Genomic DNA, 26723 nt, shown 5'->3' on the forward strand with positions numbered 1-26723 from the left:
TGCAGGAAGTCTCGTGTGTTGCTTGCATCCTGCTAATTTGGGTCGCTTTTTAAATCCAGACGTCTGTACTGACTCTGCCTGTTGTGGGCTGTGCTTGCTCTATGTGGTGTGAGACCCAGGCAGCAGTGTTGTCTAAATTTGCGCTGAGCAGCTGCTAGTCTTTGGCTAGATCCCCCAAAGTGCAGTGGCCACCGGGGCATGTTGTGTGGTGGCTGGGAGCACATAGCATCTGCGTGTGGTATTAACAAAACTTGCACTGAGGCCAGCAGGCTTGGGGTGGGTGAGTCCTCAGAACTCACGGGCGGGTCTCACTCCTAACTGGTTAGGTAGTATCTGTGCAGGGCCACCTCCTGCAGGTGGCTTTGTATTTATGCTTGGGGGATGGGGGAGGAATAACGGCACCTGCTACTTTGTTCCTAAAGGAATACGCTCCCTCCTGTTTCTTCCACACATTGTGCAAAGTGTCAATTCTGTGGTGCTTCTCCAACAGCTGTTGTCTTTTTAAGGGCAGGGACCCAGCTATCACTTGCCTTCCTTGGCCCGGTGCTGAACCAGCTGACTTTTACAGCTCTATGCTCCAGGTCCTGTTTGTTGTACAGTCACAGAATTAAGTGCCGTTTTCAAAGCCAGTCATTATGGGGATTCTTCTTCTCCATGGGGGTTCCCTGGTGCTTTTCCCTGTCTTTGCTCCCTCTCCTGCAGGCAGCTCCTGACCACCATTTCTGCCTTTTCCTCACCTCTCAGATGTGGCTGCTTCTCTACATTTAGTGTTTTCTGCCAGTCTTCAGATTGCTCTTTGGTTTATTTGCTCAGATGTGAGTGATATCTAGTTGTAATGTGGGATAGGGTGAGCCTAGGGACCTCCTATTCTAGGGCCATCTCTACTCAGTGATTACGTCACTCTTAATGCAGAATATATTAGTCTTCATTTTTGTTTCCTGTATCTCCTTAATATATCAAATCTACACTCATATCCTGCTCTATTTCCTTAGATGCATGCCTCTTTATTTACTGTTTCAAAAACTAATGGTTTTAACCCTGACGGCACATCTGAGGCACCCTGGAAACTGTAATACTGATTCCCAGGCCTCATCACTAATAAAATCACCCTTTGGGTGTGGCAGCCAAATCATCAGTCTGCTTACATGTCTTCCCAGGTATTTCAAATGTACAGAGTTGAGCACTGAAGCTGACTGTGCATTCAATGGTTCTCAACTGGGGGCAGGTTTGTTGGGATCAATTTAGGACACCATGTTAAATGTTTTTTTCAGATATGCATTTTTTTTCCCTTCCCCATCCTTCCCCCCATCCAGCAATGTCTTCAGATTTTTTTGTCATGACCAGGAATTGCTATTGGCATCTAGAGAGTAGAGGTCAAGGATGGTGCTGAACATCTTATAATGCACAGGCCAGCTCCCACAACAATCACCCAGTTCAAAACGGCTATAGTGTAGAAATAGATAAAACCCGCTTTGGAGCAACATGAAAACCAGTTGTAAGAAGAGGAAATAGATTTGGAACTAAAAGCAGAATTCTGTTTAAATGTAAGGATTATATTGATGTTACAAGTGACAGAAGTCCAAAAAAGAAATGAGAGTTTTATATTTGAAGCCAGAGAACTGTTTGAAGTGTAGTATCTGTAATTGAAATTTTTAGATAGGTTTCAATACATTTTCAAAGAAATTCAGAGCATGCAGAGTTCAACAGAATGAAATTTGAAGTTTCTTTATCTATGAAATGTGGCAACAGTGTTAACCTGAAAGTTCCTTTGGTTTAAATTCAACAACTCTTTGATATTTTTAATCAGTTAATAAACTTGACAATGACCATGAAGAGCCAAAATAGAAATACATACACACACACACACACACACACAATATATATATATGTACACACTGGAATCACTCCAAATTCCAGTGCTGGGTTTTAATACTAGTTGTGTAACCCGGTGCATGCTCCTATATGTTTCCATTTTGTCTTATTACAAAATGAGGGATGTGGGTCAGATGATTGGAATGACTCCTTCCCACGGTTAACATCTATATAAAAATTCCTCAGTTCTTGTCAAAATACAAATTTCACAACAAAACCTATTTCTCAGTGATAGGTCTAAATTTCAAAGGCTCACCTTCATTTTAAATAGCAAATTTATATTTAAGATGGATAATTTTATGGATTTCTTTATGGGGTCCATTGAATAAGTGAAAAATGATCAAACTGATGTTTTTCTTATTGCAGTCCATAAAAGTCCACTACTTTCTACTATTTATCAGTAAGATTCTCTTGGATTATATTTCCCAAAACTGAATCTTACCAGTAACATTTCTGAAAAAAAAATTTAACTGGAAGTTACTGCTTCTCATGTTGTTTTTGGAAACTGTTACAAAGCAACATGATAAAAGAAGCCTTGGCACCCCGCACACAGTACAGAACCACAGCCCGAGGATCTTTTTAACCAGTAGATGGCACTTCCTAATTGTTAAAGCCAGTGTTGATACTTCAAGAGAACATGGCTCAAACAATGGTGCAAGTTGGGAAATGCCTGAATAAGTAACATGCACATTAGAAACAGAGTGCTGCAAGGCCATGGACCAAGTAATTATTTTTTTGTGGGAGCTGTCCTTTGCACTGTAGGATGTTTAACAGCATCCCTGGCTTCTACCTACTAGATGTCTAAAGTAGCACCCCTTCCACTTTGCCTGCCTCAAGTTGTGACAAAAATATCTCCAGACATTGCTAAATTTCCCATGAGGCAAAACTGTTCCAATTCAGAACCACTGAGAAGTCAAAAGGTATGCAAACAGATTTATAATTATACATAAGGATTAAATCTCCTATTGCTGAGTGAAAGCCAGACATAAAAGTGAACGTACTATATATATAGTTTCATACAAATAAAGCATGAAAACAGACAAAACCAATTTATGCAGCAGGTGAGAGGAGGAAGAGCCAGTAATGTTCTGTCTTGATCTGGGTGCTGCTTACATAGATGAAAATTTATTGAGCACTTATGATAGGTGCAATTTTTTGCATATATACTTCAATAAATATTTTCCACAATGCTAGGCTATATATGGTATACTGCTTTGTATTTTTCATAATGAATGAAAACTTTGTAGCCATTTCTCTTTGAATCAACACTTAGTTACATGTTAGCTAAGCAGAGTTCTAAATCAAGGTGTGAACTAAAGTTTATCATCTCCATGTGTTCCTTTTAAAAAGTCACTTAATTGAAAAATACAGAAAAAATCCAATTCACTAATTGATTTGGTAAAAGTTACTTGGTTCTCCTGAGATTGTCTCTATTCCTACAGGCAAAAGCCACACAAATCTATGATGATGCTATGTTTAAAATGCTGTAAAAAGCCACAAATGAGGCATTTCTGTAGTTTCTATCTCTTGCTAAAATGGAGAAATATATTTGATTTAGCTGCTGAGGCAAATTTTGTCAAAACAAACTACATTTATCTGCCTCCAGGAGTTAGGGATTCTTTTTTTTTTTAAGTATTTATGAGATTCATATTGTAGTATTACCCTTATTCTTCTTTTCCTGTACAGACACTACTTCAAAGTAATACACCTGTACCATAACACTTAACAGGTAATAAAGAAAATTTAAAGCTACAATGAATCTAGAATTCTCAACTGCATTTATTTAAAAACCAAAAGAACTAAAACTTAAAAATATTGCAATGAAAAAACAGACTGTCATAACCAAATGTGATTTATTTTTAGAGAAAAATAAGAGGTTTTTCCAATAAAGGGAAGAAATAACAATATGAGATCATGTCCTGATTACATGTTAATTACCACATCCACATCCATGGATGTGATCAACATGTACTCAATGATAATATGAATGAACATTTGAGATTTAAAAATCACAAACCACTTGCCAATGCTGTAAACCCATAAATGTTGAAATAAATACCCAGAAATAAGTAAATTTTAAAAATTTAAGCTTTTGACAGTGTTTATAGATCAACCCAAATGTTATGTACAAATAGTACTGCCAGTAAGCTGACACTGCTGTTAGTTTCCACCTAATTTCTTCATAATATGGCTATCTGGTGTTGCATTAGTGAAGATACTTCCCACAAACACATGGGTACCCCAGAGACTATGACGAATCACTTTACAGCAGCCAAGATCATCCACAGAGAATCCTAAATGTCGATAGCGTTCATCTGTTTCAAAAAGAGTGTTGTTTGTATATGATCCAAAAAACTGGAGGAAATAAAAATCATATTCATTAGCAAGAAAGGCAATGATGTAACAGTTTTTATGCAAACATGAATACGTATCTATTTTAACACCCCCAAATATTAAAAAAAATCAAATAAAAAGGGCAGTTTAGGTACTGCATGTGACCAAACACCTCTTCATATAATACCTGTCCTTCTGGAAATGTGAAACCAATAATCTAGCAAATACACGTTATCTAGAACCAAACATCTAGAATTAAACTAAGTTTTTCATTTCTAGTCTACACTACATGTTACTTTTTGAAAATAAGCTACAAAAAATTTCATTTTTACCTGTAACTGAAAGATACACCCAGAATGTGGGTGACAATAGTGGTTCTTATTTTTTTCAAAGTATAATTTCGGAAAAGTAATTTTTTGGAAGTTAACATTTATAAATATTTAATAATACCCATATTTTAATTCTAAAAGTTTTTCTTCCTTAAGCTATGCTAATTTGTAACTGTCAAACAGTAAACACACTAATTCATTAATATAAATCAAATAGTATTTATTAGAGTAAAAAATAATAAAAAGTGATAGTGGTCCCTCAAAAGTTGTGAATGCAACTGAGTCATAGTGGCATTCTCTGGGTAAAATTGTGAGGTTAAAAAAAAAGTCTTATCATCTATTTCTACCAAAGTTATAAACAATTTTATATTGTAAATAGTTTTACAATAAAAAACATTCCTACTTCAAATTAATCTGGCTTTCAAAATGCAATTACTCACTGCCAAACCAGATGATGGGTCAATAAAGTCAGCCCAATAGCCTTCAGCTCGAAGAGCGTAGCAAATTTCCTTAGCACCATTAATGAACTGCATTAAAAAAAGACACAAATATGCTGAAGATAGCATCTCTGTGGGTTTTAGTTTTTAACAAATTTTTAAATATCTTTTGCTTCAGAGAATTGGATAAGATTACAGCATAATTTATTAGTTGTAGATTTTTACCAGTCCAAAAGATTGATCGTTCATTTAACACTTTTACTTCCTTCAAAAAGTCTAAATTGTGTATTTTTCTTCTAAATTACTTCCTGTTTTATGAAAAATTTCTAATCAGTTCTGTGTTGTTAACTCCCAAATTTGTCATGAATTAGAAAATATAATTGCTATTTTGTATTATAGTGTAAGAAAGGGAAAACAAAATATTCATAATGAAAAGACATGAACTATTCATATGTTAAAAATGTGTGTCTTTCAAAAACACATCTATCCATACTCATGGTCATGATACATGTCATGATACACATTATACCTTTCTGTATTTTTTGTACAGGACATAATTATTACAGACCATGTGTCTGTATATCTTATTCAAAATCTTGGTCTTTCCATTCTCATTTGTAATTCCTATGATGTCTTTATTAGCTTTATCAGACTAAACAGTGAAAAAGTAACAAATATTAGGACCAGATCAGAGTGTTTAAAAAAAGAAAAAAAAGGACAAACCATGAATGTTTAAAAACAAGGGCACAGTTCCACTTTTGGCCATTAACAGAATAACAGATGCCAAACGTTATCTGCTATTTGGTGAACACCTGCTAAAAGCTGTAAAACCGACTAAAATATAAGATACAACAGTTTTAAATCCTGAATAATGATTAAAACTGTAATCTTGTGGAGAAGGGCAACAAGTCAAGTGATTTCCATATTTGTTCCAGCTCTCTGTCTGGAACACTGTTTGTCACAGGGCAAAGAAGAAGATCCCAAAGTGATGGTGTCACTAAGCCAAGGAGGTAGAAAGCAAAAGTTCTGGACTGTGGAAGTATCTGGAATTTGTGGGTTAGGGTACTGGAAGAAAGATGCACACTGGGGTTCTCAAGCAGTCCACAGAGCAATTCACCCTGGTTCAGTAGCCAAGGGCAGAACTGTGCACTCACAAGGTGAGATTTCTTGAGGAATCTGTCTCACAGAGAGTGCCAGCTGGGGCCTGAGAGCTCAATGGTGTTATCAGGGTTGTGCAGTCCTAGGCAACATGGATTTCTGGACAACATAGGATGATCAGACCTTGCTGAGCACATCTGGCATTCAGCTGAGATGCCCAAAAGTCTAAGCCTTAGGAAGATGGGCCATATCCTAAAATAAGAGGTTAGCAATTTACAGCCTGAAGGCCAAATCCAGCTGGGTGCCTGTATGTGTTAACAGTTTCATTGGAATATATCCATATCTGTCTATGACTACTTTAACAATACAAGGGTAGACACTATGACCTATAAAGCCTAAAAATTTATTATGTGGCTCTTCACAGAAAGTTTGCTGATCCATGCTATAGAGGAAACTTAAGCTAACTTACTTTCTCCCAGCACTTTCTTGTAAAATAATGAAAAACATTAAATAAAAATTGTATTCTTTAGGTTATTTTCACACTTAATATTTACACATATTACTGCATTTCATTAATCCTATTTCTTAGGAAAACTACTGAATATGGTCTAGAAAAGTAATAAAAAAGTATATCAATTTAATGAACAGATCTGCCATACACAAAACTACAAGGAGAACAAAACAATACAAACGTTTGTAAAAGTTAACTAAAAGAATCCCAAAGTATCATAAAAAGAATCAGTTTAAGTATTTCTCTTTAGATTTCTGCACATCAACAGCAAACACTGACATCTGGTGGAAAAAAACTACAACAGATTTGAACAAGAGAACTGGGACAGTCAACTACGTGTGGTTCTAAAATAACCACTAATGTATCTAAAACATAAAAAAATTTTTTTTGTAGAAAATAGCTTTAATCATTATAAAATTAAAAATAATATGGCATTTCAAAGCCCTGAAACTGGTTACAAAAAACTCACAACTATACTGGGGTCAGTATCAAATGAGGCTCAGAATCTTTAACTGATGAGAAATTAGGACCAATAATTCAATGCACATGTGAGAGCTCTCTAGTGACTAAATGATAGTAATGGTAAATGTATATGTTAGATACTGCCTTAATATGTAAATAGAAAATGTCTGAGTTATTGTCTATTTAAATTTCAACTCTCTAAATTCAGATCTCTTTAAAATCAGATAATGTCTTAAGGCCTGCCCTCTCTGTAACTTCCTTGTTAACTAGCATATAACTTGCTCATGATTATTACTACATAAAATTTAATTAGCAAAGCTGTATGTGGGACATTTTAGTATGATGAAGTCATTATCCTAAAACATTCTGTTGAGTATGTGAATTATAATTTACTAATGAAAAGAACCATACATCCAGTCATAAGGAAAATATAAAATAATTCCTAATATCTTACATGAAAATTAGTAAAGGGAATTTTTTCAATTATAGTTAGCTAAGGCGCCTAATGGAGTTAATCTTGACTTGTCACTCGGGCAAAGAAATGTTTTCCTATCTTGTAGAAACTGATATAACCCAACATCAAACTCTTAAGACTTTAAGTTAGCATTTACCATTTTTCAGGTTGGTGAAAATGAAAAGAAACGCTAATATTCTGGGTAAGCTAGCATGACAGGATATTATACAAGGAGAATCTTTTTTGGTGGGCAAACTGGCACCATCTATCAAAACTTAAATTACCCCCGGATTCAGTAATTCCCTACTTAGGAATCTACCGATTTTATATTTGGGCATACATGTTTATGCACCTACTTTTCACTGCCTATAATAGAAAAAGTTTTTTAAATTTATAAATTACTAAGGGAATTTTTAAAGTAATTAATTTATAGTTTGCCCATGCAATTTTATGCAGATTTTACATAGTATGAAATCTATGTGTAATGCTATGGAAGGGTGTCAAAACACCTGGTTAAAAGGACAGGAAAAAAAAATATGGGTCTATAATATGTTATCACTGTACTGTATGTAGTCACTGATTACTCCTTGAAAACTGGAGTAATTTCCACTTTTTATTTGACATGCTTTAAAAACAATTTTTTTTAAAGGTTTAATTCATTTTTCAGAGACAGAGTGTGAGGCAGGAGGGGGAGAAAGAGAGGGAGACACTGAATCTGAAGCAGGCTTCATTCAGGCTGAGCTGTCAGCACAGAACCTGATGCAGGGCTGGAACTCATGGACCGTGAGATCATGACCTGAGCCGAAGTCAGATGCTTAACCAACTGAGCCACCCAGGCGCCCCTTACTTGACATTCTTTAAAGAGAGATACGGATATGAAGAGTTTTACTTTTTTGCCATTTTTACTGTATTTTTCAATTTTCCTAAAACATATAAATTTTTAAAAATTGAACTACTGGACAGAATCTAAGTTTTTCAAAGATAACTACAAAAAAGTCATGGCATTTTTATGCTCAGAAAAGATGTAAAAGTCCTTTAGTACTGAAATATATTAGCAGAGAATAAAGGCTAAAAAGACACCCATCACCTTAAAATGTTGGTATTTAAGTAAGATTATAAAATTGTCAGCAATTGAGAATTTTTTTTTTTTAATTTTAATGTTTATTTTTTTTGAGAGAGAGAGACCACACATAAGTTGGGGAGGGGCAGAGAGAGAGGGAAAGAGAAATCCCAAGCAGGCTCCATGCTGTCAGCAGAGAGCCTGACATGGGGCTAGGGCTCATGAACTGTGAGATCATGACCTGACATGAAACCAAGAGTCAAGACACTTAACTGACTGAGCCACCCAGGAGCCCCCAAGAATTACCTTTTCTAAAAGCATTTCTCTTTCATTTTCTACCTCTTCGCTCCAAACAGTCATATCATTCTTGGTTTTCTGTGTTATAGTCAGAATCATTAGTTTGTTGGTGGCTACTTCTGGAAACAGTGACTCAAAATCTATAAATAACAATAAAAATTTCAGGGAGAATTTGTTGTAAGAAGCAGTGTATAAAGGTACTTCTTTAGAAATATGGTGATTAAGTTAAATTATTGTGATACCAAGTTGGATTTATAAATGCACATTATTTTTGGAATGGATACTGAAATGAAGTTTTAATTAACTTCAGCTCTTGGATGGGCTGAAATATTACTATCAATTCTGAAGAGCAAGTAAAGGTTACTTGTTATTTTTTTATTTTTAAAAAATTTTTTTTCAACGTTTATTTATTTTTGGGACAGAGAGACACAGAGCATGAACGGGGGAGGGGCAGAGAGAGAGGGAGACACAGAATCGGAAACAGGCTCCAGGCTCTGAGCCATCAGCCCAGAGCCTGACGCGGGGCTCGAACTCCCGGACTGTGAGATCGTGACCTGGCTGAAGTCGGACGCTTAACCGACTGCGCCACCCAGGCGCCCCAAGTTACTTGTTATTGATCTTACAATTTTCAAAAAAAGTTTATTATGATTTTTCTCAGTATTATGTATTAGCTCAAGAAATTACAGCTGTAATAAAAAGGAGAATAACTTCAGTGAAAAAGTTACTAAAAATTCTATTCTTATCTAATGACAGCATGAGGTCAGATGTCACGGGACATTTGGAAGACCTTACCTCGGCCATGTAATCTTTTCTGACCAGACACATTACAGTATTAAGTTACAAAGTATTACAATTCCTATGAAATACATTATTTAACACATTAGAAAATTAGCGACATTGCCTAGTAGTACACATGAGTGTAAAAATGTATAAAAGCACAATATACCTCTTCGCAGCAATTCTGGACATGTTTGGATTGCACACTCTACTTTGGCATTTTCAAAGTAAGTTTCTGCACTGTTGATTTCTTGTTCAACAGGTGCATTATTACCCTAAGAAGAATGAGAAATATAAATAAAATCTGGAGTTCAAATAAAATATATGATCTGTTATAAATTTGTCTTTCCTGGAAAGGTTTTAGAAATAATTCTAGTTAACTGGCTGTGGGGTAATGGTGTTATATACCCAAACTTTTCTCTATGATGAATAAGATTTGAAAATTTAAAAATGAACACATAAATATATTAATATTCTAAGACTTGGTATGAGTAGAAGTTGGCTAAGAAACTAAAATGCCAGGACTATGTCTTACAACGTTACCCTGATACTTTGATATCTACTTGTCCTTTCTTTTGTTCTATAACCTGTAAAATGGGGGAAAATAGCACTAACAAAATAACATGATTAAACATAAATTCTCCTACAGGATGAGGCTTTTATTCATCTGAAATTTACTGGGCACCTACTATACATCAGCTAACAAGAGCAGCCCTACAATGGTTAAAAAGAAGAAAAAAAAAATTCCAGTCTTCACTCTTAGGTATAAAAGAGCTAGTAGAAGAAAATCAGCATGAACAAATAAATGTAATGCAATATGAAAAGTGCTACAGAGTTACAAAGAAAGTCTTTTGGCAGTCTAAATGGGGAAATGCTTTGCTGGGGGAAATCAGGAAATGGTTGAAATCCTCATATTTGAGCTACATGTTAATTAATGTGTATTATGTGGTTTGTAAAGAATACTAGGTAAAGCAGATTAGAAACTGAGGAGGAAAAAACAGTCCAGCAAGAGATAAACAGTGCAAGCATATGCAATGGTTAAAGAGAATGGTGCAATTAAAATATTTACGGGTCACTTAGTGTATTTAAGTGTTTTGTGTTCATTTTCACATTTAATCCTCATAGCAACTTTATGGGCTAGGTATTATTATTATCCCCATCTTACATATAAAGAAACATTTAAGTAGTTTTCTCAAGGTCAAAAAATTAAGTGAAAGAGCAAACACCTGTGAAGCCAAATTTATCCTATCTCCATAGTCCATCTCACTATAATGCCTCTAAGAACTGAGGAGAGATAAGGAGGCCTTGAACTCTGGCTTTATTAGTGAGACTGAAAGGACACAAATAATTAAAAAGCTACATCAGAGATGGAAGCAATGTAATTTTGTCACTCTATATGGAGATATGGGAGAGAGGGGAGCCAAGTCTGGCAGAATTCTAATCTTGGGACAGTGGGAGAATGACTAAGTCACTTATGTTACTGATAACATGGGAGTGAGGACAGGTTTTCAGAGGGGTGGAAAAACCCCTAAGTATTAGACATATAAAATCTAGGGTATTTTAAAGCAATAATGATGTTTGGCAGGCAGACAGAAAAATGTCAAGAGAGGTCAACTGTCTCCAAATGTTAGGTTACCTGATATAAGCCATAGTAATTGTGAGGGGCTGTTCCTTAATATTATGGCTTCGATCAAACAGCCTGAAACTTCGCAGAAATTCAAAAAATGATGAGGATCAGGAGTTTGGCAGACACTCTGAATCGCATGTAACTTTCCATTTAGGTGAGCAACAATGCAATACCAGTTTGTTTATTGTTTTAATTTTTTTTTTTTTTAAAGTAAGCTCTATGCCAAACATGGGACTTGCGTTCACAGATGCCCAGATCAAGAGCTGAATGCTTTACCGACTGAGCCAGCCAGTTGCCCCTGCAATACCAGTTTAAAAATGCATTAAAAAAGAAAAAAAAACCTCAGAAGTTGATTTTTCTAAGTCTATCATTTTTAGTTTACTGTATCTCAAGAATTTCAGAGTTCTCAGGCATTTAAGTTTTAAATGCCTAGGAGTGTAAATCTAGTTGGAATTTGCTCCACAAAAAAATTATTTATAAAAGCGAAAAACAGGGAATCTATATTTCTAGTAACATAGAAATAACTACATTATATTTGAATAAGCAGTTATTACACAATGTATTTTTGAAGATTTACTTAAGAGATTGTAATCTAATTTTTCTATTTTTGTTTCCTAAGAAAGAGTGAGCAGGGAAGGGGCAGACAGGGAGAGAGAATCTTAAGTAGGCTCCACACTGAGCATGGGGCTTGATCTCATGACCTGAGCTGAAATCCAGAGTCACATGCTCAGCTGACTGAGCCACCCAAGCGACCCCAAAGAGACTGTAATCTAAAGTAAAATTATATACCCAACATTATGTATAGAACAGTGCCAAGTTTTTAAAAACTATATATGTTGTTTCTGAGAATGTTGGAATTAAGTAGGTATTTTTAAAAACTTTTTCAATTCAAGTAACATGCTCACAGTTATCAGAAATTAATATAGTGTTAATAATTAGAAAAACAGAATAAAGGATATTAACAATTTACCTGAAATTCATTCACATATTGTGCCATCACAAACTCGTGTCTTTCACTTGATAAAGGTTCTGCTAGAACATCAGGTAAAGTTTTATGAACCTGGCTTTTCCTCTGTGACACAGTCCCATTGAGGTGACAATCAAAACCTATGTTCCCAGGAAGCTGGAATCTCTGATCCTGAGGTCCAAATGGGCCCATAGTTTCATCAGGCCATACTGTTCGAGAGCCTGAAGAGGAACAACAAAATGAATCCATTTTCTCAAGTGCATTGGTGGACTGAAAGAATACTCTTCTTCCAATTAGGTATTTTTTATAAAATCGATAGATCTTTGGAATTTGCTTTCCTGTGTGAATATAAATTAGTTTTGTGTTGTTTTCAGCTCATAGGCAAGTCAATTCAAAGGAGAAGGATTTAATAAAGTACAGTAATCCATACTATGTAATACCTAATAGTCAATAAAAAGAATATAGTAAATCTTGGAAGGAGTCCGGGAAGACAGCAGAGGAGGATCCTAAGCTCACCCCCTAACACAGAAACACCTAGGTTAACAGCCATATCAGTGCAACTAAACCAGGAAATAAGCCAAACACTGGCAGAACAGACTGCACAATTAATCATAGAGAAGAGGCCAATCAGGGTAGAAGGGGCACAGACGCAGCTGGAAACCATACTACTCTGAGAGACTAACCCCAAAGAGAGAAGGGAGAGGAACAGACCCCATACCAGACATGGGGGACCCACACTGAGAAGACAAGTCCCCATAACATCTGGCTTTGAAACTCAGTGGGGCTTAACTTTAAGAGTTTTTATAGTTAGTGGGTTTAGCTCTGGGAGAGCCAGAGGGTGATAGGAAACTGAGTTCCCACCCTTAAATAGAGAATGTAACAAACAATCCCACTTAGAGGCAGCATAGAACCAGCAGTTTGAAAAGTGCCTGAGGTACACATGAAGGAGATTTTTTTTTTTTAAACTAATCTCAACCTGTATTGAAGTGTTGGAAAAACAAGGATCTGTAGGAAACTTCTCTGAGAACACAAGAGCTGGCAGGTGCAATTCCTCTCATTCCCACTGCAGCCTAGATACCCAGACATTTGTAGGAACCAATGTAAACACTCTCCACATAGCCTGCTAACACCGCGTGCTCACCCCTGCATTGATTTAATCCATTCAACCAGCTCCACTGGGCAAGAGTGCCTGCAACACAGCTCTGGCAAGGTCTCTCATCCTGTAAGCAGCCCTGACAGTGACCATCATCACTCCAAAGTGATTCTTGCCATGGCGAGTGGAGAAGATGACTACACACACTAGTCTGACAGACATTTATTTCATCTGTTGGTCACACCAACCAAAAGAGCCTCTCAAACAAAACAGAAAGTACCCTGCACTTCTGTGCAGCCCCTGCAAATGGGCTGAAAGTAGGCATCTGGACTGATCACTGATGCTGCCAACTACAAGCCCTTTCCTGCCCCAAACAGGCTCTGAACTGGACAGGGACCAAACCCTGCCCACACAAGCAAAATGGACATTTGCAGCCAAATGGATTGAAGGCAAATGCAGCTGAGCCACAAGAGTATGGTACACCAAACCCACATAAAAGACAACCTTAAAATGCCCAGTTCTGGAGAAGAGGGGGCATTGTGCTACAAGGCACCACAAGATCTCTTCTTCATAAGGCCATTACTTTCAAGATCAAGAGAGATGTATCTTACTTTCCAAATATATAGGAACAAACACAGAAATGAAGAAACAGAGGAATATGTCCCAAATGAAAGAACAGGATGATAACAAGCAAAGAACTAAATGAAATGGAGATAAAAAATATGCCTGCTAAAGATTTCAAATGCTCATAAATATACTTACTGGATTCGAGAAAAGAGTGTAGCATCTCATTGAGACCTTCAACAAAGAGACAGAAAATATAAAAAGAACCAGTCAGAGATTGACTCTACAACTGAAATAAAAAATACACTATGGGGAATGAATAGCATTGTTGAGGAGGAAGAAGAATGGATCAGTGACTGGAAAGACAAGGTAATAGCAACCACACTGAACAGGAGATAAAAAAAAAAAATAAAAAAAATGAAGAAACTTTGGGAACTCAATGACACCATCAAGTATAATAACAGTTGTATTAACAGAGATCCTGGAAGGAGAAGAGAAAAGGGAATGGAAAATTTATTTGAAGAAATAATGGCTTAAAATTTCACAAGTGTGGGGAAGAAAACAGAAATTTAGATCCAGCAGCATAGAGAACACCCCTAGCAAAATCAACTGAAGGAGGTCCACAACATCACATATAGTAATTAAAATGGAAAAAGGAGTGATAAAGAGAATTTTTAAACCTCCAAAGAAAATAGTTACATACAAGGGAAATCTCATAAGGATATCAGCTGATTTCCAAGCAGAAACACTGCAGGCCAGAAAGGAATGGCATGATATTTAAAAGGAATTCTCTGAGTGGAAAGAAGAGGCCATAACACAGAATAAGAAAATTAGGAAAAAATCTTACAGGTAAATACAAACAATAAAAGTAGTAGACTAATCACTTATAAAACCAGTATGGAGGTTAAAACACAAAAGTAGTATCAATTATATCTATAAAAATCAGTCACTAAAATCAGAAATAAAAATATGTCAAGTATGACATCACATACATAAAATGTGGGGGTGGGTAAAAACTTCATGCTTTTAGAATGGGTTCAAACATAAGTGACTGTCAATTTAATGTAGATTGCTGTACATATAAGATGTTCTATGTGAACCTAATGGTAACCACAAATCAAACACCTATAATAGATGCACAAAAAATAAAGAAATCCAAGCCAAAAGAAAGCTAATCCAAGCTAAAGCCAAAATCCAAGCTAAAGAAAGCCAAAAACCATAAGAGAGAAAGAGAAGGCAACAGAGAACTACAAAAACAACCAAAACCAATTAACAAAATGGTAATAAGTACATACTAATAATTACTTTCAATGTAAATGGACTAAATGTTCCAATCAAAACAGTAAGATGGGTGAGTGAATGGATGAAAGAGCAAGATCCACCTAAATGCTGTGTGAAAAGACTCACTAAAGACACAGGCAGATTGAAAGTGAAGGGGTGGAAAAACATTACCATGCAAATGGAAGTGAAAAGAAAGCTGGGGAAGCAATACTTCTTTCAGAAAAAAAAATAGACTTTAAAAGAAAGACTGTAAAGAGACAAAGAAGCGTACTACAAAGGGAAGAGTCCAACAAGAGGATGTAACAATTGTAAATATTTTTGCAGCCAACATGAAAGCACCTACATACATAAAACAAGTATTAACAAAAAGAAGGTGACAGCAATACATTAATAGAAGACTTTAATACCCCACTTACATCAATGGATAGATCATCCAGAAAAATCACCAAAGAACTAATGGCTTTGAGTGACACACTGGGCCAGATGGACCTAACCTACATTCAGAACATCCAATCAAAAATAACAGAATACACATTCTTTTCAGATGCACATGGAATATTCTCAAAAGATGTTACATTACAAAACAAGTCTCAGTAAGTTCAAAATCACTGAAATCACATAATGCATCTTTTCTCATTGCAACACTGAAACTACAAATCAAGGTTAAAAAAAATTGGAAAGAATACAAATACATGGAAGCTACATAAAATGCTACTACACAATGAATATATCAACCAAGAAATCAAAGAGGAAATAAATACATGCAAACAAATAAAAATGAAAACACAATGGTCCAAAATCTTGAGATTCCTCAAAAACCTGTTCTAAGAGGGAAGAAGATACAGCAATACAGGCCCACCTAAAGAAGCAAGGAAAATCTCAAACAGCCTAACCATACACCTAATGGAGCTAGAAAAAGGAGAGCAAACCAAGGAAAGGAAATAATGTAGAGCAAAAATACATAAAATGAAGACTAAAAAAACAATACATCAATGAAACCAGGAGCTGGTTCTTTGAAAAGAACAACAAAACTGATAAACCTTCAGTCAGACTCATTAAAGAAAGAAGACTCAAATAAAATCAGAAATGAAGGAGAAATAATGACACCACAGAAACACAATGGATTATAAGACAGTATTAGGAAAAATAATATGCCAACAATTTGGACAACCTACAAGAAACGAATAAATTCTTAAAAACACAATAACCTTCCAAAATTGAATCAGGAATAGAAAATATAAACAGACTGGTTACTAGCAATGACACTGAATCAGCAACCAAAAAATTTGCTTTGTTCGTTTCTTACATTCCACATGAGTGAAATCATATGGTATTTGTCTTTCTCTGACTTACTTCACTTAGCAAATGCTATCTCCACCCATGTCACTGCAAACGGCAAGATTTCATTCTTTTTTATGGCTGTGGAGTATTCGATTGCACATATATATATATGTACATATACATACACACCACATCTTCTTTATCCATTTATCAGTTAACAGTACTTGGGCTGTTTCCATAATTTGGTTATTGTAGATAATGCTATAAACATTGGGGTGCATGTATCACTTTTAATTAGTATGTTTGGATTGTTTAGGTAAACATCTAGATGTACAATTGCTGGATCACATAAGTGTGTATATATACACACACACACCAGCAATTGCACATCATATATACATATACACACATATATATACGCAATATATATATATGTGTGTATATGGTTTACACACACAGAAATCTGTTACATTTCTATATACTAATAAAAGGAGAGAGAGAAATTAAGAAAACAATCCCATTTATAATAGCACCAAAAAGAATTAAATACCTGGGAATAAACTTAACTGAGAGGTAAAAGACTCATACTCTGAAAACTGTAAAACATTGATAAAAGAACTGAAGATTCCACAAACAAATTGAAAGATATGTGATGCACATGGATTTGGAGAACCAATATTGTTAAAAATGTCCATATTATCTAAAGCAATCTACAGACTTAATGCAACTCCTACCAAAATTACCAACAGAAGTTTCACAGAACAAGAAGAAATAATCCTAAAATTTATATGGGACCACAAAAAACCTTTAACAGCCAAAGCAATTGTGAAAAAGAACAAAACTGAAGGTACCACAATCCCAGACTTTAAGATATACCACAAAGTCAGTAATCAAAGCAGTATGGCACTGGCACAAAAACAGTCACATTGATCAATGCAACAGAATAGAGAGTCCAGAAATAAATTCACACTTTTATGGTCAATTAATTTACAACAGAGGCAACAATTTGTAACGGGAAAAAGATAGTCTTCAACAAGTAGTGTTGGGAAAATTGGTTAGCTGCATGCAAAAGAAATGAAACTGGACCACTTTCTTATATACAAAAATACTCTCAAAATGGATTAAAGGTCTCAATGTGAGAGCTGAAACCATAAAACTCCTAGAAGAAAAACAGGCAGGAAAAAAAAAAACAAACAAAACAGGCAGTAATTGCTTTGACATCAGCTACAGAAACATTTTTCTAGATATCCTTTGTCAAGGGAAACAAAAGCAAAATTAAACTATTGGGACTATATCAAAATAAAAAGCTTTTTTGCACAGTGAAGAAAACTATCAACAAAAGGACTACAAATCAAAAAGGCAGTATACTGAATGGGAGAAGACATTTGCAAATAATGTTTCTGATAAGAGAATAATATACAACATATATAAAGAACTTACATAATTTAACATCAAACACCTGCCTCCCCCCACCCTGCCCTGCCAAATCAAATTAAAACACGGAGAGAACAGACATTTTCTCCAAAGACAATGGTCAAAAGACACATGAAAAGATCTGAACATTACTAATCATCAAGGAAATGCAAATCAAAAACCACAATGAGTTATCACATTACATCTGTCAGAACGGCTAACATAAAAACTGAAGAAATAATAAATTTGGTGAGGATGTGGAGAAAAAGGTACACTTGTGAAAGATGCACTGTTGGTGGTAATGCAAGCTGGTGCAGTCACTGTGGAAAACAGTATGGAATTTCCTCAAAAAATAAAAAACAAAATTACCATATGATTCAGTAATTCCAGTACTGGGTATTTAACCAAAGAAAACAAAAACACTAATTCGAAAAGATACATACACCCCTACGCTTACTGAAGCATTAGTTACAATAGCCAAGATATGGAAGCAACTCAGTGTCCATCAACAGATGAATGGGTAAGAGGATGTGGTGTATATATACACAATGGGATATTACTTCACAATAAAAAAGAATGAGATCTCGCTGTCTGCAACATATGGATAGATGCAGTGGGTATAATAATAAACAACATAAGTCAAAGACAAATATTGTATGATTTCACTCTTATGTGGAATTTAAAAAACAAAACAACAAATAAGGGAAAAAAGAGACTGAATCTTAAATATAGAAAACTGGTGGTTGCCAGAGGGAAGGTGGTTGGGAGGGAAGGGTGAAATAGGTGAAGGGAATTAAGAGTACACTTATGTGATGAACAGGGAATAATGTATAGAAAACCAAATTTTTTGGTTTAAATCATATTGTACACCTGATACTAATATAACATTGTATATTAATTATATTTGAATTAAAAAAATACAATAAATGCTTACTGATGTTGAACAAAGTCTAGGACACATTAAAAGAAAAAGGTAAGTCAAAAATAGTGTATGTGACATTTATTCTACATTCTTACATTTATGCTTTTATTTTTTAAGTTTATTTTTCTTTTTTAAAGAGAGAGCACATAAGCTAGGAGATGGGTAGAGGGAGAGAGAGAATCTTTTTTTTTTTTTTTTTTAATTTTTAATGCTTATTTATTTTTGAGAGAGACAGTGTGCAAGTGGGGGAGGGGCAGAGAGAGAGGGAGACACAGAATCCAAAGCAGGTTCCAGGCTCTGAGCTGTCAGCACAGAGCCTGACGCAGGGCTTGAGCTCATGAACCGTGACAACATGAACTGAGCTGAAGTCAGTTTAACTGAGCCACACAAGTGTCCCTATGTTTTTAAATACAGGAAAAAAGATCTAAAAGATACTGAACTTAACAGTGGTTACCTTTGGAGAGGGCCATTCAACTGCAGTTACCTGAGGGCACAAAATATTAATAGACTGGGAAAAAAAAACCTCATATCAACCAATGTGACGTAATGTCCTGTTTATAGCCACAGGAGTTAATATGGATTAAATTCTTACAGAAGAACAGACCACATTGCTTAAATCTTGACAAATATCTTACCTTGTGAAAAATTTAAAAAGATCTAGAAAAGAACAAAGTAGAAAATAAAACAAAAAAGTAGAGCAGTTTTGTTTAAAGGGATAATTGCTGCAGAATTAGTTGACAATAAAAATATTTTTGTTTTTAATTTTTTTTTTTCAACGTTTTATTTTATTTTTGGGACAGAGAGAGACAGAGCATGAACGGGGGAGGGGCAGAGAGAGAGGGAGACACAGAATCGGAAACAGGCTCCAGGCTCTGAGCCATCAGCCCAGAGCCTGACGCGGGGCTCGAACTCCCGGACTGCGAGATCGTGACCTGGCTGAAGTCGGACGCTCAACCGACTGCGCCACCCAGGCGCCCCTAAAAATATTTTTTAATACTTTGCTAGAACTAAATGAGTAGAAATGGGTATGATAGAATGGCTGCCCCACCACTAGATCTAAAGTGCCACCATATCCCTTTTGCAGACCTATGACAGACATCACCCATCAATCATGGACTTCTTTCACGACTAACAGACCCTGTCTCATGATTCTCAACCCAAATTAGTCTAATACTTCCCAAAGTTTTAAGTATTTAAGAATCACCTGAGATCTTTGTTAATACGCAGAATCTGATTCGTAATGTTTGGCGTGGGGCTCAGGATTCCTCCTTTCTAACACATTCTCAGATGATGCTGATGCTACTGATCTGCAGATCACACTAAGCCAATAAGGCTAGATCTAGATAGCCATTAATGACTGACTTGAGTCAGTTCACAAAGTAAAACATTGCAGGAGTACTGACAATATGGACTCTAATTTTGGTCTTTCATTTTGTTCATGTTTGCTGAATCACCTCTCTTAGGGCCACATGTTCCAGATTCTTCAGAGATTAAAATATGTATTGTAGAAATGCCTACAAGGCTGGGACAGGGAAAGGCTTGTTCTGGCCTCCCATAAATCTGTTAGAGATAACATAGTATTTCTTTCCTCTTTCTGATGTACAGGTGGTGCCCCAAGATCTAATTGAAGGTTAGCTGTCAATTAGGTGCATGCATGCCCTTTGAAGTACATGTAAACCCTCTGATCTCACTAAAATGACCTTTGTCCTTGTCTCCTTGCTCTATAAAATCAATGCACTAAGGTATGGATTTTACAGAGAATAACTATTTAGCTGCTGTGGACTGCCCTCTGTCTGATCCCACCGTAAGTTACCCTGAATAAAACTCTGTAAACTGTATGAACTGGCGTGTTTTGTTTTCTGGTCTCAAAGTGCCTTAGTTTGGGGGATACTTTAATGTCTCTCCCCCACCTTCTAACAAAGATTTCAGGTATTTTGAAGATGAGTTTTAAAGACTGAAGATCTAAGTTTCTTTAAAGAAAAGAAATATCCCATATTAATAGTAGATTTGAGTATATCTTTATGTGTTGGCTGGTTATTTAGGTTTTCTCTTCTTGGAATACCTGTTCATATGCATTTCTAAAAAGAATTTTCTGGGGCACCTAGTTGATTCAGTACATGGAGCATGCGACTCCTGATCTCGGGGTTGTGAGTTCAAGCTCCATGCTGGGTATGGAGCCTACTTAAAAAAAAAATTTGGTTTTTTATTGGTTGTCTTTTTCCAATTGATCTCTATAAAAATTCTTTATATATTCAGCAATCTATACATTTTGAATGCCACATTTTTCATTTATGATACGTTATATGGTTAGCCTTGAGAATATATAAACTGGGGAGTAATAAGAGATGAAGTTATAAAAGAAAAACAGGGCAAGAAAACCAGGGAAGGTTTTCTTCCCCTGGTCATCTTACATGACACCGTAAGTAATGTATTGCAAGTAAAAAGATTTCTGTGTGGAATCCCTTTAGGATATATTAGGATATATATTCTTACTTAAATCTACTCACAGAACTAAAAAAAACACAAACCTGTTTTTAGAACTTGAACAATGATGAATAGCTTGAGGACAGTTTGTGAAATGATAGTGAAAGCAGTGGGAAATAACCAAGGTTTATCAAGGAAGTAACATGATGAAAATGTTTTAGACTTAATATGATAGTGATGTGCAAACTGGATTAGAAGAAGCAGACTTTGTAGATGTGGGTAAGTTATTGATTCAGTAAGAATTCATATATTGAGGACTTCTGGGAAGATGACACGACAAGAGGATCCTGAGCTCACTTTGCCCCATGGACACAACAGGGTTAACAGCCATATCAGAACAACTAACTCTGAAAACATCCTGAAGACTGGCAGAATAGACTTTCTATCGTTAATCATACAGAGAGGGCCATATCACAAAAAGAGTAACAGGGGCAAAGATGCAGTCAGGAACCAACCACCGCAGAGAGACTAACCACAAATTAGAGGGTCCCCACAATCATAGAGAAGGAGCACCTCAGGCTTGGGGTGGGGGGAGAACCTACACTAGGAAGATGAGTCTGCATAACATTTGGCTTTCAGAAGCAGAGGAGCGAGCGAGCGAGTTATTTATTTATTTCAATCAGGCTTAACTCTAGGTACTTTAAAAATCAGCAGACTTAGCTCTAAGAGAGGCAGAAAGAGATATGAAATTGAAGCATAACAACCTTAAAAAAAGCATAACAACCCAGTTGAAATACAATATAAAAGTAACAATTTGAGAAGAGCCTGGGATCTTTAGGAGACTTCTCCAAGAATCCCGGCCTCAGTCTAGACAGCAGGCCACTTGCAGGAACTAGCAGGAGCACTCTTCCACCTGTCTTGCTACCATCATGTGCCCTGCTACAGTGCTCCCTTTCAGATCTACCCTATCCAATCTGCCACGCTTAGCAGCCATCCTGCCAAAGGAACTCGTGCCATGAAATACCTTGCAAGCAGATATGGCAAGAACCTGTGTCACTCTAAAGAGACTCCTGCTCTAGGAAGAAGGAAAGATAATCACACACACCTGGGCACACTCAGTCCCAGCAGCTGAACCTTATAGCTGGCATTGCAAAGACAGTGCCCCAATAATCAGTGCAACTGCAGCCCCAGCAGATGGACTGAGGGCAGGCATCTGGTTGACTGTTGATGCTGCCCAACTACAAATACCTTGGTGGCTCCAGACTGGCCCCTTGACAGCACAGGGACCAAATGCACACAACAAGCAAAGTGGGCCATTGCAGCTTACTGGACAAAAGGCAAACAAGGCTCAGCCACAACAGTAGGGAGCAAGCAATCTGCAGTGGAGACAGGCCTGAAGTTCCTGGCTCTGGAGAACAGGGGAAATTGTGTTACAGGGTACCACAGTACCTCTTCTTCATAAGGCTATTACTTTCAAGATCAGGATAAAAAGCTGACTTTCCCAATACGAGGAAACACACACAGATAGTTAAACAAAATGAGGAGACAGAGGACTACACATCCCAAATGAAATGAGAACAAAACCACAGCCAAGACCTAGATGAAATGGAGTTATCTCAGTATTTGAAAAACAAAACAAAACAAAACAAAACAAAAAACTATCAGGAATCAACAGCAGATTATAGGACACAGGATGGATCAGTTACTGGGAAGATACAGTAATGGAGAACAACCAAGCTGAAGACGAGAAAGAAAAAGAAAACATTGAATGTGCCTAAAAGAAATAAAGAAGAAATACAAAATACATGAAGACAAATCAAATGAAAATGCAATGTCCAGAATCTTTGGAATGTGGTGAAAGACGTTCTAAGAGGGAAGATTACAGAAACACAGGCATACCTCAAGAAGCAAGAAAAATCTCTAATAACCTAATCTTGTATCTAAAGGAGGTAGAAAAGAAAAAGCACAAAACCAACAGAAAAAAGGAAATAACAGATTAGAGCGGAAATAAGTAAAATGGAGACCACCTCCACCCCCCCCCCAAACCCACAATAGGTCAATGCAACCATGATCTAGTTCTTTGATAAACATCAGTAAAATTGATGAACCTTTAGTCGGACTCACCAAAGGAGAGAAAAATCAAGTAAATAAAACCATAAATAAAAGAGGAGAAATAACAACTGACATCACAGGTACACGAAACACAAATTGGGAATATCATGTAAACTTATATATCAACAGAAAGCAGAATATAACAGGAATGAAAAAATTCCTAGAAACATAAATTTCCAAAACTGAATCAGGAATATAAAATTTACACAGACCAATTACTAGCAATGACACTGAAACAGTATTCAAAAAATTCCTAACAAACAGAAGTCTAGAATCAGATGTCTTCACAGGTGAATTCTAACAAACATATAAAGAAGAGTTAATACCTATTGTTCTAGAAATATTCCAAAATATAGAAGATGAAGGAAGCTTACAAATTCATTTCATCAGGCCAGTATTACCCTGATACCAAAACCAGATGAAGACACTACAAAAAAAGAAAAGTACGTACCAACATCTCAAATGAACATAGATGCAAAGATCCTGAACAAAAAATTACTAAACAAAATCCAACTATGCATTAAAAAAATCATTCACAATGATTAAATGCACCTTATTTCAGGTACACAAGGGTGGTTCAGTATTTGCAAATCAAAGTGATAGATCACATTAAGAGAAAGGACACATGTGAGATGGGATAGACATTGGTATGGCCCTCTTTGGAAAATTGCATCTTCTACACCAGGCAAAGAGGTCGAAGACTATGGGATTTATCTATAGGGATATGAGGGATCTGACACAAGGGATAAGCCCAAGGAGAAAGGAAGCATCACTGGTTCTGGGAACTCTGCGTAGTGAGAAGAGGCAAAGATGTCCAGATGCTTCCCAATATTCATTCTCCCTCTTTTTTAATAACAGGATTTCTAAATTTTGGTTGGACACATTGGCTGCCTAGCTCAATGACCCCATTTCCCAGCCTCCCTTGCACCTAGGTAAAGTCATATGATTAAGTTCTGAGATGCAAGGAAAGTATTAGATGGATATTTCAAAATGTGTCTTTTAAAGGGAGAGAGCATATTTCCCTCCAACCTGCTGCTTAGAATACACATACGATGGCTGTACAACTTGCAATCATTTTGGACCAGGAGGAGCAGAGCTGCACCTGTTAGTAGAGCAGTGAGCTGGAAGGAGCTTGGCTCCCTGATAACTTTGTTGAATGACCCAAGAACCCCACAACCTATTTCTAGACAGATTTGGATGTGAAAGAGATATAAACTTCTAAATTGTTTAAAATATTAAAAAGAAAAAAGAACAAAAACCATATGATCATCTGAACGGACGTTAAAAAAAGCAACTGAAGAATATAACATCCTTCAAGATTAACTCTCAACAAAGTAGGTTCAGAGGGAACTATCTCAACATAATGAAGGCTGTATTTGAAAAATTCAGTTTCATACTCAATGGTGAAAAACTGAGAGTTTTCCCTCTAAGATCAAGAATAAGTTAAGGATATTCACTCAACAGTTTTATTCAACATTGTACTAGAAGTCCTAGCCAGGGCAATCAGGCAAGAAAAAGAAATAAAAGGCATTCAAAATAGTAAAGAAGATGTAAGATTTCCACTGTCTGTAGCTGACATGATACTATATACCGAAAACCCTGAAGACTACCAAAAAGTACTAGAATAACTGAATTCAATAAAGTTACAGGATAGAAAATTAATATAGAGAAATTTCTTGCATTTCTGTACACTAATAATGAAATAACAGAAAGAGAAATTAAGAAAACAATTCCATTTACAATTGCACCAAAAATAATAAAATACCTAGGAATAAACTTAACAAGGGAGATGAAAGACCGGTACTCAGGAAACTATAAAACACTGATGAAATAAATTAAAGATGTCACAAACAAATGACAGATATATGATGCACATGAATTGGCAGAGCCAATAGTGTTAAAATTTCCATCATTACCCAAAGCAATCTACATATTTAATGCAATCCTTATCAAAATAAAATTTTTCACAGAACCAGAATAAATAATCCTAAAATTTGTATGGAACCCCCCCCCAAAAAAAAACCCATGTAGAAAAAGCAATGTTGAGAAAGAAGTACAAAGCTGGAGGTATAACAATCCCAGTATTCAAGATATACTACAAAGCTGTAGGATTGAAAGCAGTATTGCATTGGCACAAAAACAGACACATAGATCAGTGCAACAGAATACAGAGGCCAGAATTAAATCCACACTTACATGGCCAATTAACCTATGACAAAACAGGCAAGAATATACACTGGGGAAAAGACAGTATCTTCAACAAATGGTGCTGGAAAACTGGACAGCTACATGCAAAAGAATGAAACGGAACCACTTTCTTACACTAATACACAGAAACAAACTCTACATGGATTAAAGACATAAATGTGAGACCTGAAACCATAATACTGGAAGAAAACATAGGCAGTAAGGTCTTTGACATTAGCTATAGAAACATTTTTCTAGATACAGATCCTAAGACAAGGGAAACAAAAGCAAAACTCAACTATTGTTACTACACCAAATTAGTAAACTTTTGCATGGAGCAACGAACCACTGATAAAGCAAAAAGGCAACATATGACAAAGCAAAATATATGACAAAGCAAAAAGGCAAATGGGAGAAAATATTTGCAAATGATATATCTGATAACAGGTTAATATCCAAAACATGTAAAGAACTTACACAACTCAGCATCAAAAAATCCCAAATAATCCAATTAAAAATGGGCAGAGGACCTGAACAGACACCCAGGCACATACAGGTGGGCAACAGACACAGGAAAAGATGCCCAACATCACTCATCATCAGGGAAAGTCCAATGAAAACCACAGTGAGATATCACCTTAAACCTTCAGAATAACTAAATCAGAAACTCAAGAAATAACAAATTTTGGCAAGGATGTGGAGAAAAAGGAACCTTCCTGCACTGTTGGTAGGAATGCAAACTGATGCAGCCACTGCAGAAAATACTATAGATGTTCCTCAAAACATAAAAATAGAATTACCATATGAGACAGTAATTCCACTACTGGGTATTTACCCCCTCCTCCTCAAAACACCAAAAACATGAATTCGAAAAGATACATGCATTGGTATGTTTATTGCAACATTATTTATAATAGCCAAGATATGGAAGCAACCCAAGTGTCCACTCATAGATGAATGGATAAAAGATGTGGTGGATATATACAATGGAATATTACTCAGCCCTAAAAAAGAATGAGATCTTACCATTTGTAACAACATGGATTGACCTACAGGGTATAATCGTAAATGAAACAAGCCACTCAGAGAAAGACAAATACTGTACGATTTCACTCAGATGTAAAGTTTAAGAAACAACACAAATGACCAAAAAAAACCCAGACTCTTAAATACAGAGAACAAACTGGTGGTTGCCAGAGGGGAGGCTGGTGAGAATTTAGG

The 26723-nt window shown here is 36.1% G+C and overlaps 1 protein-coding gene across 5 annotated transcripts in view; it reads right to left on the bottom strand.

Annotated features, from left to right (window-relative positions):
• Nucleotides 1-3706: 3706 nt before the first annotated feature.
• Nucleotides 3707-26723, bottom strand: part of MMADHC (metabolism of cobalamin associated D) — a 38088-nt gene continuing 15071 nt past the window's right edge. For 4 of the 5 annotated variants that reach the window (XM_006935279.5, XM_006935278.5, XM_045033761.1 and 1 more), the window contains 6 exons: nt 14081-14116; nt 12229-12446; nt 9801-9906; nt 8864-8994; nt 4976-5062; nt 3707-4227 (listed from right to left, as the gene is read on the bottom strand). In XM_006935279.5, coding sequence (XP_006935341.2) covers nt 4033-4227; nt 4976-5062; nt 8864-8994; nt 9801-9906; nt 12229-12446; nt 14081-14116 — 773 coding nt within the window. In that variant the 3' untranslated portion in view covers nt 3707-4032. The remainder of the gene's footprint in view (nt 4228-4975; nt 5063-8863; nt 8995-9800; nt 9907-12228; nt 12447-14080; nt 14117-26723) is intronic. The other variant, XM_011285286.4, reaches the window with a different exon arrangement.

Source organism: Felis catus, chromosome C1 (assembly GCF_018350175.1).
Source record: "Felis catus isolate Fca126 chromosome C1, F.catus_Fca126_mat1.0, whole genome shotgun sequence".
Lineage (NCBI taxonomy): Eukaryota > Metazoa > Chordata > Mammalia > Carnivora > Felidae > Felis > Felis catus.